General features: G+C 41.3%; 1 protein-coding gene and 1 non-coding gene across 2 annotated transcripts; both read right to left on the bottom strand.

The window, feature by feature from the left end:
* Positions 1–594: 594 nt before the first annotated feature.
* Positions 595–708, bottom strand: LOC144005632 (U5 spliceosomal RNA). The gene has a single exon (XR_013279632.1). It is a non-coding gene; the product is annotated as a U5 spliceosomal RNA (small nuclear RNA).
* Positions 709–3,165: 2,457 nt separating this feature from the next.
* LOC144004933 (alpha-N-acetylgalactosaminide alpha-2,6-sialyltransferase 2-like) lies at positions 3,166–9,963 on the bottom strand. The gene is made up of 9 exons (XM_077502653.1): positions 9,795–9,963; positions 9,409–9,670; positions 9,179–9,341; positions 8,068–8,224; positions 4,946–5,084; positions 4,779–4,882; positions 4,618–4,701; positions 3,962–4,061; positions 3,166–3,885 (listed from the first exon to the last, which is right to left on the bottom strand). Exons 1-9 carry the CDS (start codon positions 9,890–9,892, stop codon positions 3,688–3,690), a joined length of 1,305 nt encoding a protein of 434 aa, XP_077358779.1. The 5' UTR covers positions 9,893–9,963; the 3' UTR covers positions 3,166–3,687.
* Between the last annotated feature and the right edge of the window lie 2,309 nt (positions 9,964–12,272).

Here is a 12,272-nt window from a genome sequence, read left to right as displayed (position 1 = left end):
TGTCATTTTACAATTTTAATCATAAAGTGATGCACTATAAATTTGGATTGTATTATCTAGAATTAATTTGATTAGAAGTACAGAAGATGGATGAATGCACGTATCGGTTAAACAATTATGTAAACGAAATAAAAATGTTAAATGTGCACTTTTTAAAAACTACATGAAACCGATATAAATTTAAATATAATTAAATAAAAATGTTAAACGTGCAATTAAAAAATACATTAAACCAACAAACCAATTATTTAATGAGACAAATTAAATGAACAAAGTAAGAATTATTTTTAGTCGAGTGGGGTGGTGGTGGGTGCCGCTGGTGTGTCTCAACCTTGGTCCTCGGGTCACACTATCCAGCCTGTTTTCATGTCTCCCTATTCCAACACAGCTGATTCCAACGACAGCTCATCAGCTACGCTGGACTAGGGAGACATGGAAAACCGTCTGGATAGTGTGCCTCGAGGACTAGAGTTAAACTTGAGATGGCGAAAGCGATACACTGGCCTAAATAACACATTCGTGCTTCACAACTAAGCACTCGTCTTATGAATGTTGTCTTCTGCCACAAAGTATTTTGCTTTTAACCAGATAGAAAGCCCCGCTTTCGCAGGGCATCAAAAAATTGGTAAAAACTCTTGTTGTTCCTCCCCACGGAAATCTTTAGTAAAAGGCGAAAGATTTATACGATCTGAAGAGAAACAAGAGTGTACTGACTTCTTCGACTTAGGCACGGCGAGGTCATTGCAATAGATACAACTTAAACTAACGGTGTGTTTACGACACGTTTTAACACTCACTCAAAACATCGTACTCGATAGAATAACGTTTATACAAAAAGGATATGATGAGGTTATAATCAAAGTTTACGAAATAAGAAGTATAAAACCTTAAAATAATTCTTGCGGCGCAAAGCATGCTGGGAGGAATGTCATTTCCTGGTTTACTGCGTCATCCTCGCTGTTAGCTCCTCCTCAGTGACGCGCCTTTAAATTTGAATGTAGCAAACAGCAAATAAACGTCAGACCGGTGTGGGATTAGATTCATCCCTCCATTTTCTGCGGTGTTTATCCTTGTTTGAAGAGTTGGACATCACATGCTGTGTTGTCTTGGGGGTCAGTGGCAGAGTCGGGCCGTTTCCAATGAATCTAAAAAGAATGATTTTGAATATGGGTGGAAGCCTATGGAAGACCAAAAGTGCCAACATTAAATAAATAAATACACCATTAAATAATTAAATAAAAGTGTCATTAATTAATTAAATGTGTCATTAATTAATTAAATGTGTCATTAATTAATTGAATGTGTCATTAATTAATTAATTTCAGTGAGTATTTATTTATTTATTTATTTATTTATGTATATATGTATTTATTTATATATTTATTTATTTATTCATTTATTTATTTCTCTATTTAATTATTTCATGGTCGCTGTTTTGCGGTGTTTCGTGAATTTATTTTATCTGTCAAGCTCGCCCGTCAAAGTTAGTGGGCGGGGCTGAGGCCTGATTCACTCAAATCTTGTCTAAGCGACTGCTTCGGTCTGAAGTGGTTGTCAACATGGCGGCTATGGTGATAGATTTTTTGCTGATATAGAGTGATCGAGGCTTGTCGTTGTGCAAAACCAACATCAAAATAAAAGCGATATTTCTTTTATTTCGATAAAGTACAATTTTGCCTTGTAGGCGTTTCCATTGAAGAGTAATTTGCTTCTGAGGCGTAGTTCTCGTAATGTCCCGTCTCAGCTCTCGCGAGATCTCGCAGTTCATGTAGGCGGTCGCATCATGCAACGTCACGAGAATAAATTGTTTGCGTGTTTTAGACTTGATACATTTAAGGGATTTTAAATATATCTCAAATTCTATTAGAAAAAATATTATAGATAGATGCAGGGAGATTTAAGAAGTCTTGTTTATGATGCCTGGAAACAGCAGTGGCGCGGGCAGCAAGTCAAACAGCGACATCTGCTGGCTTTTAGGTACACACGTTTGGAATGTGATAGAGTTTACTGTTTGTATGTTGTTAATTTAATGTTTTAATTGTTTTCGTATGTTTGATTTGTATTCCATGTTGGCGACAGCAGTTTTCATTGCAGCGATTTTTTTAAGTGCTCTCAAAATAAAGTTGAGCTGAATTTAAATTTGCTACTATTGTTAGTAACGTTTTACATACATAAATGCAAATTTTGTTTTGTGTGTGTATTTTTATTTTTTTTGCAATGTTTTGATCGCTTTGGTGATGTTTGTTGTTGGACTTGCAGCAGTTGTTCAATCGAGCATTTTGCACCGTTGTGGCCTCTCGCTGAGCCACTGATCCTGTACTTCCTTTTCTCCGTGACGGGGCGGAGTCACATGACTAGTAGGAAATGCGGGGGGAAAAAAAGTGTTTCCGTTAAAATTTTGCGAAGAACTACCATTGCAGCACGTCTCAAAAAGCACCTAATGAAAGCGTAAATCTAATGTCTAATGGAAACGCACCTATTTAGGTGAAAAGCGCCACCCAGCCTATCAATTGTGTTTACTAGCTACGAACACTGCATCAATTGACTATTCTGAAATGGATTTGCCTTGACTTGATGAGCAGGTTGACCAATCAGGTGTGAGGACCCGCCCACTAACTTTGACGGGCGACCTTGACAGATAAAATAAATTCACGAAACACCGCAAAACAGCGACCATGAAATAATTAAATAGAGAAATAAATAAATGAATAAATAAATAAATAAATATATAAATAAATAAATATATAAATAAATAATCACAGGGAAATTAATTAATTAATGACACATTTAATTAATTAATGACACTTTTATTTAATTATTTAATGGTGTATTTATTTATTTAATGTTGGCACTTTTGGTCGTCCATAGAAGCCTGTGTACACCATGATATCCACAAAATTAAAATAGAATCTCAAATGCTTTTACAATCCAAACTGATTTTGCTTCTTATTTTTCCCTTCATGGCTTTGCTGAAAAATATTTGAAACAGTTTTTGTCGTCTGTTTCTAAAGTAGGAAGTTAAGTCGCTAGTTGCATTTCTAAAAATTGTCACTTGAAAGTTCTGAAAAGTCACCAAGTTCGCAACTGGACTTTTGTAGACATACTGTTTGCAGCCATGCTGTTAGAAAGATGTGCTGTCAAAAGGTGCAAAAAAAAAATTAAATGTCCTGAGTAATACACTCAATTTAATTAAAAGGCAAAAAAAAAAAAAGATTACTTGCCCATCCCTACATCATGTATATAGCAATTTCCCACAATGATTGTTACAACTACTCCAGCTACCTCTGATTCACAACTGAAACTGAAGCCATTGCATAACTTGATAATTTGACAGACCATTGTTATTTCCCTTTTATCTTTGTACGCTAATGCATGAAGATAATGCCGCCTGCATCTCAACTCGGAATTCTTCACTACAGGAATGTGTGCAATTGGGCGAGCCTGTTTTCGACCCAAGCATCAGCACGACGACTTACCGTGAGAATGTTACCCGTGCATTGACCCAACCACACAAACCCAAGCGTTACGTGGAATGGAAAAGCCTTTGAAGTAATACTATGCAAAAACACAGTATAACAGCCATAATCACTGGTAACATAATCAGCGTTACCTATAATACACTGTACATAAATAGTGTTAAAAAGAGCCCTTCAAATGTCAAGTAAAACCATTCGGACATTCTTCCCGTTACGTTTTTTGAGGGGGTTCCGTTTCACTTCTTTGATACAGTCGCATGATTTTGCTTTTGTGCAAGTTTTCCCAGGTTTTCATTTCCAGGATGTAGTCGTGATTTGCGTAGAAAATCACGCGGCTCTTGTCATGCTTCTGGAAATAGTAGTTGGAGTATTTAGCGTAGTCCCTCGTCATGAATCCGTATGCGTCAACCTGAGTAGAACGAAAATAATTGGATCAGGAGCTTATATTTTTGCGTCATTGTTTAAAAACAACAACGATATCTCACTATGTCACATGTGTGAAGAGCCAGGAAGAGAGCAAATGCGCCATTGGTTGGTCGGACTATTGCCCAGAATTTCCGATTCAGGTTAGGAGATTTCAGGAACCTGAAAAGTGGCAAAAACATGCTTTCAGTGGGAGTTGTAGTCATGAAACATAATTAACTCATTCACTCCCTGCCATTTTCACCGAAGCAGTCCCCTTCACTCCCGGCTGTTTTACTGGATTTGGACTGATTTTGCAAGGACCACAGAATATTGTGTTCTATGATTGTTCTATAAAAACATGGAACCTAACCGAAAGAAAGCTTAAAATCTCTTCTTTCATCAGAAAAAAAGTACATTTCTGTCTTGTTTCCGTTTTGCAGCAATTCGGAGTGGAATATAGCTAAGTTTCATTATATTCACAATTCTGTTTAAAACTGTGGGGAAATGAGCCTGTTTTCAACATGGCCCTGGTTGATCTCTTATACTCTGCTGCCACCTGCTCGCCGTTTGTGTAATAAATACAATTTCTTCAACCGTTCTTTGAGAAGCTGAATCAAAACCTTCTGTATGCTCTAGTATAAAACCTATAAATACGTCTTTGAGACACCTCAGACATTTAAAATAGAACGTATTTATACGTTTTTGGGAGCAAATGAGTTAACAAGTGAAGGTCTACCTGTTGCGCACGTATCGTAGAAAATCTTGGTGCAGGACATAAAAACGGCTCTCGTTGTACTGCCCCGTGTAGTACGTCTGGGGCCTGAAAGTGAAAGATTAAAAAAAAAAAAAAAGAATCATACAAATGTAAACAATCAAATATATAATCAAATTCATCACCGTCTGTTTTTGTACGGGCCAAGCTCCACCCTCTCTCCTCTGAGGAGTCCCCGTAGCCACTGGAAGTCCCTCATGCCCTCTGGAATCATCACATATTTGATGCCCTGCGCGAAACAAGCTGCATGAGTGGCAGTATAATCAACGAATGGAATTGAAGGCGGGTTTACCTCGTCGTGGGGGGCCGACTTGTAGCCGTATTTCTTGAACAGATACAAAGACGTGGTGATAGAGTGCGCCGTGTGGACGTAGACGGACGTTTTGTTCCCCACGTCGTCCTCGTAACCATTGGTGACCGCGCCGTTCATCCTGTCACATTATTATAGTTATTGGTGATTTTTTTTTTGTGTGAAGTCATCGCTTTACCAATGTGCTCCATCGCGCACACAGACGCGAGACATTTTTTTAAGGGTTGACTCTTGTTAGACATGTTCAGCAAATTTTATGTCACTAAATGAAACTGGATCGGGGGGCTGAAATTTAAAAACAATTCTGGGTGCTTAAAAATGGCCAAATTGACCCACTACGACTCGCTTCCAAACAAAATGGCGGATAAAATATCTACGTCTTTTCATGGCTTTCGTGGCTTCTTGAGATTTTTTTTGTGGGTCCACTCATGGCAGTCATGCATACCAAGCAAATTTCATGTCGCCAAGTGATAGTTGCTTCAGTAAATGTATTTATTTATTTATTTATTTTTTTAAATGGCTGGATGGATTGATGTTGTCTTTCGTCTAGTTTGTCTTCCTTGTCTCGTTATCGTTACCCTTGTCCACCTGCGTGTGTCTTCCCTTCTCATTATGTGTGACCAATCAGTGCCCTCAGCCTATTGTGTTTCCCAGGTGTGTCTTGTTAGTGTTGGTGGATTTAGTCAGTGGTGTTTGTTCACGCGGTGTGGGAGCATTGTCTTGTCTTGTTATGCCGTGCTGTGTTGGTGTCGGTTGTCATCAAGCCAAGTCTCCCCACGTCCCAGCCAAGTCTTTTTCATCCAAGTCTCCCCACGTCCCAGCCAAGTCTCTCCACGTCCCAGCCAAGTCTCCCTACGTCCAAGTCAAGTCTCCCCATGTCCCAGCCAAGTCTTTTTCATCCAAGTCTCCCCACGTCCCAGCCAAATCTTTTTCATCCAAGTCTCCCTACGTCCCAGCCAAGTCTTTCCACGTCCCAGCCAAGTCTTTCCACGTCGCAGCCAAGTCTGCCAAGGCCCAGCCAAGTCTTTCCAGCCAAGTCTCCCCACATCCCAGCCAAGTCTTACCAGCCAAGTCTCCTCACATCCCAGCCAAGTCTCCCCACATCCTAGCCAAGTCTCCCCACGTCCCAGCCAAGCCTCCCCACGTCCCAGCCAAGCCTCCCCACGTCCCAGCCAAGCCTCCCCACGTCCCAGCCAAGTCTTTCCAGCCAAGTCTCCCCACGTCTCAGCCAAGTATGTCCACTTCCCAGCCAAGTCTCCCCACGTCCCAGCCAAGTCTTTCCACGTCCCAGCCAAGTCTTTCCACGTCGCAGCCAAGTCTGCCAAGGCCCAGCCAAGTCTTTCCAGCCAAGTCTCCCCACTTCCCAGCCAAGTCTCCCCACGTCCCAGCCAAGTCTTTCCACGTCCCAGCCAAGTCTTTCCACGTCCCAGCAAAGTCTTTCCACGTCGCAGCCAAGTCTGCCAAGGCCCAGCCAAGTCTTTCCAGCCAAGTCTCCCCACGTCCCAGCCAAGTCTTTCTAGCCAAGTCTCCCCACATCCCAGCCAAGTCTTACCAGACAAGTCTCCCCACGTCCCAGCCAAGTCTTTCCACGTCGCAGCCAAGTCTGCCCACGTCCCAGCCAAGTCTTTCCAGCCAAGTCTCCCCACGTCCCAGCCAAGTCTTTCCAGCCAAGTCTCCCCACATCCCAGCCAAGTCTTTCCAGCCAAGTCTCCCCACGTCCCAGCCAAGTCTTTCCAGCCAAGTCTCCCCACATCCCAGCCAAGTCTTACCAGCCAAGTCTCCCCACGTCCCAGAAAAGTCTCCTTACATCCCAGCCAAGTCTCCCCACATCCTAGCCAAGTCTCCCCACATCCTAGCCAAGTCTCCCCACGTCCCAGCCAAGTCTCCCCACGTCCCAGCCAAGTATGTCCACATCCCAGCCAAGTCTCTCCACATCCCAGCCAAGTCTTTCTAGCCATGTCTCCCCACGTCCCAGCCAAGTTTTTCCACGTCCCATCCAAGTCTTTCAAGCCAAGTCTCTCCACGTCCCAGTCAAGTCTACCCACGTCCCAGCCAAGTCTTTCCATGTCCCAGCCAAGTCTTTCCACGCCCCTGCCAAGTCGCCTCACGTTCAGTCCAATCATGGTGATCAATCCGCTCACGTCCCGCCCCATCATGGCTACCTGCTTCCCCTTTCCCGGTCAAGTCTTGGTCCCCAGTCTTCTCACGTCCCATCCAGTCCTGTAATTAGTCTTTGAAAATAAAGTTCCTTCTATTGCCCTTCCTGTTTGTCTCCCTGTAATGTTTCTCAGCAATTGGGTCCATCTCCCCTCACCCACTCAAACCACCCACCGTGATAGTCATACCTAGGTAGGAAAGAATGCCACTTCTCCTGTCTGGTGGGCAGAACACGTTTGTCCGCTTGCATTGTGAAACTGTTATATGAAAACAAAAATTCTTGATCTCCGATACAATCGCTTTACATGTGTTGTTTTTTGTGGTTTTTAATCTCACAAGATGAGACACATACCAGCACGTGTAACTGTCACAACCTGGAGACAGCTCCATCCACATACCACACATGGACTAAAGTATTGGGAAACCTGCTGTCAGTCTTCGTGCCTACCGTAAAACACAGCAGTTAAGGTGGCTGTAACACGTTCATTTATTATTCACAATTTGGGTGGATGTTGCTCCCGTAATAGATCGCGACACCATTGTATGCTGCCGGACAAACCCACATGAAAGTTGTTTGTATTGGACGACGACTCATGTGGGCAAACTGGTTTGCGTATACAGTTTGCCATAGGCTCTATTGTGTGCGCGCCTTGAGCCATATTTATTTAAAACATCCTGAAGCTTACTGAATGTCAATTGCAAATGAACGCTGCTGACGTTTGGACTTGAAAAAGAATGGACTGAAATAATATTGCATGACAACTCATAATTATAGAGCATTATATTAGCGTTACATAGAGCGTTATATTAGTGCAGGTTAATTAAGCACCGGTAATACTAGGCAATTAGATTTTGTTTTCATATCCATGTAATACATATTTATTATAAAATAGCTAGGTAATAAAACAACCAAACGTCGCCAAAACTAAACAGAAAGAAACTATTACCGAAACACGTAATCGTGTGCGTTGATTTCTTCCCCCATTTTGGAGCCGTTCAGGATGCCGGCGGTGCCCACCACAGCACAACGAATGCAACCGTCGGGCTTAGGAGAGAGGAGAGGCTCCTTTGGCTCTGGGATCAACTTGACTGCGGACATTACATCTGGCAAAAAAAAAGAAAGAAAAGAAAAGACATTATTATACTGCATTCAAGGAAGGTGGATGTCGGATTTATCGCACTTGTATTGTCCCATTCCTGATGTCAAAGCGTTTGAGGTGAATATAAACAACAAAGATGGTTGATTCCGATAAATTGTTTGTTGTTCTGGCTAACGCAAGTCTAAATCACGTTGGGTTATGTCAGTGCTTCTCAAATAGTGGGGCAAATAGTGGTATGAGATCGGAAAAGTCCGACTTCCCACCTTCCCCAAATGCAGTGTAAGTTTCATGTTTTATTTACAGCTATACTTCCATCCACATGCAATAACAAAAATTAAAATTCCTCGCAATTTAGTGTCATCCATCGGTGTCGTAATTCTTGTTCAAATTTGTCAGCAAATGGATAAAATCCTTAAAAGTTACAAAGTTTGTCTTTCTAAGATCCCTGGAAATGGTCGAAATGATCCTAAAATGGCTGCTTCAAAACAAAATGTCAGATTTCCTTTGAGGCACTGGTAAGATTACTCATAATAGATATGTCTAGCAAATGGTATTGTTACTGAGTGGCGGTGGCTTTGGATTTTTAGAAAATTTTTAGAAAATTTGGGGGTCCTGGAAATGGCCAAAATGATCCTAAAATGGCTGCTTCAATGCAAAATGGCTGTCTTCTCAGGCTTAACCTTGATAATTTTAGTTATGTGTACAAAGTCTCATGTCGTTATGTAAAAATGGCTTCAGGGGGTGAATTTTACAGAAAATTCTGATGGCCTGGAAATGAAAACGAAAAATCACCCAAAATGGCCGCTTTGATCCAAAATGGAAGACTTTCTGTGTCTTCTCAGGCCCGAGACTTTTGTGGGTCTACGAATGATAGCAAAATGACAACCTTCCTGAGACTTTACGACGTTTTGGCAACCATGTGACAAATCTCTGACGATAACTGGAAATGCCGACTCACCATTATAAGAGAATCCCATGAAGCCAAAAGGATTGTTGAAATGCGAGAGTCTGTTCCACTCGCTCATGTTAATGTTATCCTTGTGCAGGAACAAGCGTATGTTGGGAAGGAAAGCCTTCTTAAAGTTCTCATCCTTGGAATTCCTCAAAGATTGTTGGCACCTCTAGAGAGAAAAAAAAGAAATGAAATTCATGCGTTCATTTTTCTTTAGTGTAATGGAGCGCACTTACTGTGTTAGCAGGTGCAGCATCCTGGTTATACACGTCCTCGAAATCCCACACGGGAAGTTTGGAGAAATTTGTTCTCAAGAGGATGGGCATGGGCGTCTCGGAAACGGCGGCGCGAGTGGAGACGTTTTCTCTCTCTGTGACGGGTGCTGAGGTTACAGACGTGGCAAGCACTTTGGTATTGATGGCATTCGGCGTGGCGGTGGTTTCCTCATTATCCAATTTGGAGGCGTTCGTCTCAAAATTTCCAGAGAAAATGCTCCAGCTGAATCAGACGAGAAAACATAAGAATATTTAAATGACCTATTCCTCCGTTTCGACAACAGTTCCCATCATCCAAACACAAACCCTTCAAAAAGTTTTTCAAATAAGAAAAAGCACACACTTACTTGTTCACTGATACATTTTCTTGAAAAACAACAAAAAATACAATTCCGATGGAGATGACGAGTAGCCAAGTAAAAATCCTGGATATGTGGAAGGCCATGCTCCACCTCGGACCTGCCAGGCTGGAATGATCGCTGCTCTGCTGGGGCTGGTTGTGAGGGGGAAGTGTCACCTTGTGGCAATCGCACCTGGGCAGGGCTTGCGCTCGGCGCTTGCGCCCGGCGCTTGCGCCCACTCAGACACAAACACACACATGGTGCCTTGTCACTACGCACAAAGCACCCAAGCACCAGCTGCGCGTTTCCTAGAGTTCATCCACAACAGAAGAGGTTTGTATAAGGCTCCTGGAAGAGTCTGTCATACATGATTCTTATTAACACTAATGTTTTTTACTTTAGTGACACTTGTAACAACTGAACAGTGATTTCATTCAACAAAACACGATTGAGGAAAAGTCTTATGATTTTCCAAATATCAGGTGGAAAATTTTTTGCACCATTGCAGAAAGGTTTACACTATGTTAAGAATATACATATGTAACATGAGAACTAAATAAATAATATATAGGTACATTTGCTGTAATACAAGACCACATGCAGTGTTAGTTGCTCCACATTGTTCAAACACTTCCATGTAAATAACCAGAAACGCCTATATAACAAGGGACGTATGCAAAAAAGATAATTATTTTAAAAATGTATTGTACAAAAATACTGAAAACACTGAACCGCCGGAGACCAACTATTTCGGAAAAAAAAGGGTTAATTTTTGGCTGCAATTCCATGAAAATGTCGCCATCTCCTGGTCAGTATGAGAATTACTGTCGTGACAACTGACAACTTCCGGTAATCGGAAAAAATTAAAACAAACAAACGGACAGACAGACAAATTCTTAGTGTTGCCCATGTAGTAGACGTTCACATTTGTGAGCAAATGGACAAAATCCCCCAAAGTGTAAAAGTTCCTCTTTCAAAATCCCTGGAAATGGACAAAATAATCTGAAAATGTCTTAATGACCTCTGTGGCTAAATTGTAGAGAAAATTCTGGGGCCCCGGTGTCGGTACCAGATGTGATCGGGCTGCCAGATTGTATCGGGGTCGCCTGCCGATGACGTCACGCTACAGGATTGTCTGGAAATTGTCCGTTTACAATTGTTCAAAATAGCAAAATGTATGGACTAAAATTGTAAAAACGTAAATAAGCCTAAAAATATAAAAGCATGATACTTAAGAGTGGGAAAAAAAATAGATTGAAGCGCCTTCTTCGCACTTGCCGGTGAAGTCAGTACAGCAGCGCTAACAAAGTTAGCTTCGGTTTGGTTTCTTTCTTAGCTGTTTACAAATCAATCACAAAAACAAATTATTATTATTATTATAATTATAGGAACACATTAACAATCTAAACCAGAGGTGTCAAACTGCATTCCCACTTTCAACACAGCTGACTCATATTTAAGCTCATCAGCAAGCGCTGCAGGAGCCTGATAATTATCCTGATCATCAAATCAGGTGCGTTGGAGTAGAGATACCTGGAAAACCTGCAGGACTGCGGCCCACGAGGAATGCAGTTTGACACCTCTGAATTCTAAATTGACAATAGGCCCATTTGTCACATCTGAAACAATTACTTTATACTTATTCAATATATTTTGAAGTTATATTCTTAGGTTTATGTTAAGTTTTGGCAGCTCAACGATGCATTCGGATGAATGGATGACGGAAAGATGAAGTTTCTTTTTTCTCTCTCTCTCTTTTTTTAAGAGAGAGCTAAGAATTGTTCATTCGGTAGTCTTACCGATTCAACGTCTTATCATCATTGCTCTGTCTTTTTTTTTTTTTTTAACGAGTATGTGTGCGTGCGTGCAAATACGTGTACATTTCTACTCATTAATTCACCTAAAACCTAATAAAAATCCCAGACTTTTTTTCTGTTATCTCCAAATACGATCATTTTTTGAGGACGAGCTTGGGTCCTGGTTTGGTTTTACCTGCTATGAAGAAGATTGAAGAATTTCTTTATGAAGGGAACCAACTCAAGTTTATTTCGAGAATGTATCGCTTGTTGATGACTGAGAGTCCAAAACCAGGTTTACATAAGTCTAGTTTGAAATGGGAGTTGGATCTCGGTGTTGCAAATTGATGAGCATTTATGGGTGGATTTGTGCCAGAACAGCCTTTCTACTCTCATCAATGCGGTGTTTGCCCCAACAGCTTTTGAGAATCAAAAAATGCTTTGTCAAGCATACCGGGACGCTGATTGGACGTTCTTTGCACGTCGAGAAGTACCTGAACGCTCAAGGGGGATTTTTAGAAGTGCGTTCCGGCCCACTTAAAACACTGTCTCTTGCTATATTTACATATATTACATGTGTGTTTCATTTAGAAGAAAATTTTAAAAACCAAGTAACCAAGTAAAAACCATTTTTGTTAATTCTCACTGTAAACTGTGGGGAACCGGTTTACTCCAGAAACATGTCAAT

This window comes from Festucalex cinctus, chromosome 17 (genome assembly GCF_051991245.1).
Source record: "Festucalex cinctus isolate MCC-2025b chromosome 17, RoL_Fcin_1.0, whole genome shotgun sequence".
Lineage (NCBI taxonomy): Eukaryota > Metazoa > Chordata > Actinopteri > Syngnathiformes > Syngnathidae > Festucalex > Festucalex cinctus.
This window is presented reverse-complemented; position numbering and strand designations above follow the sequence as displayed.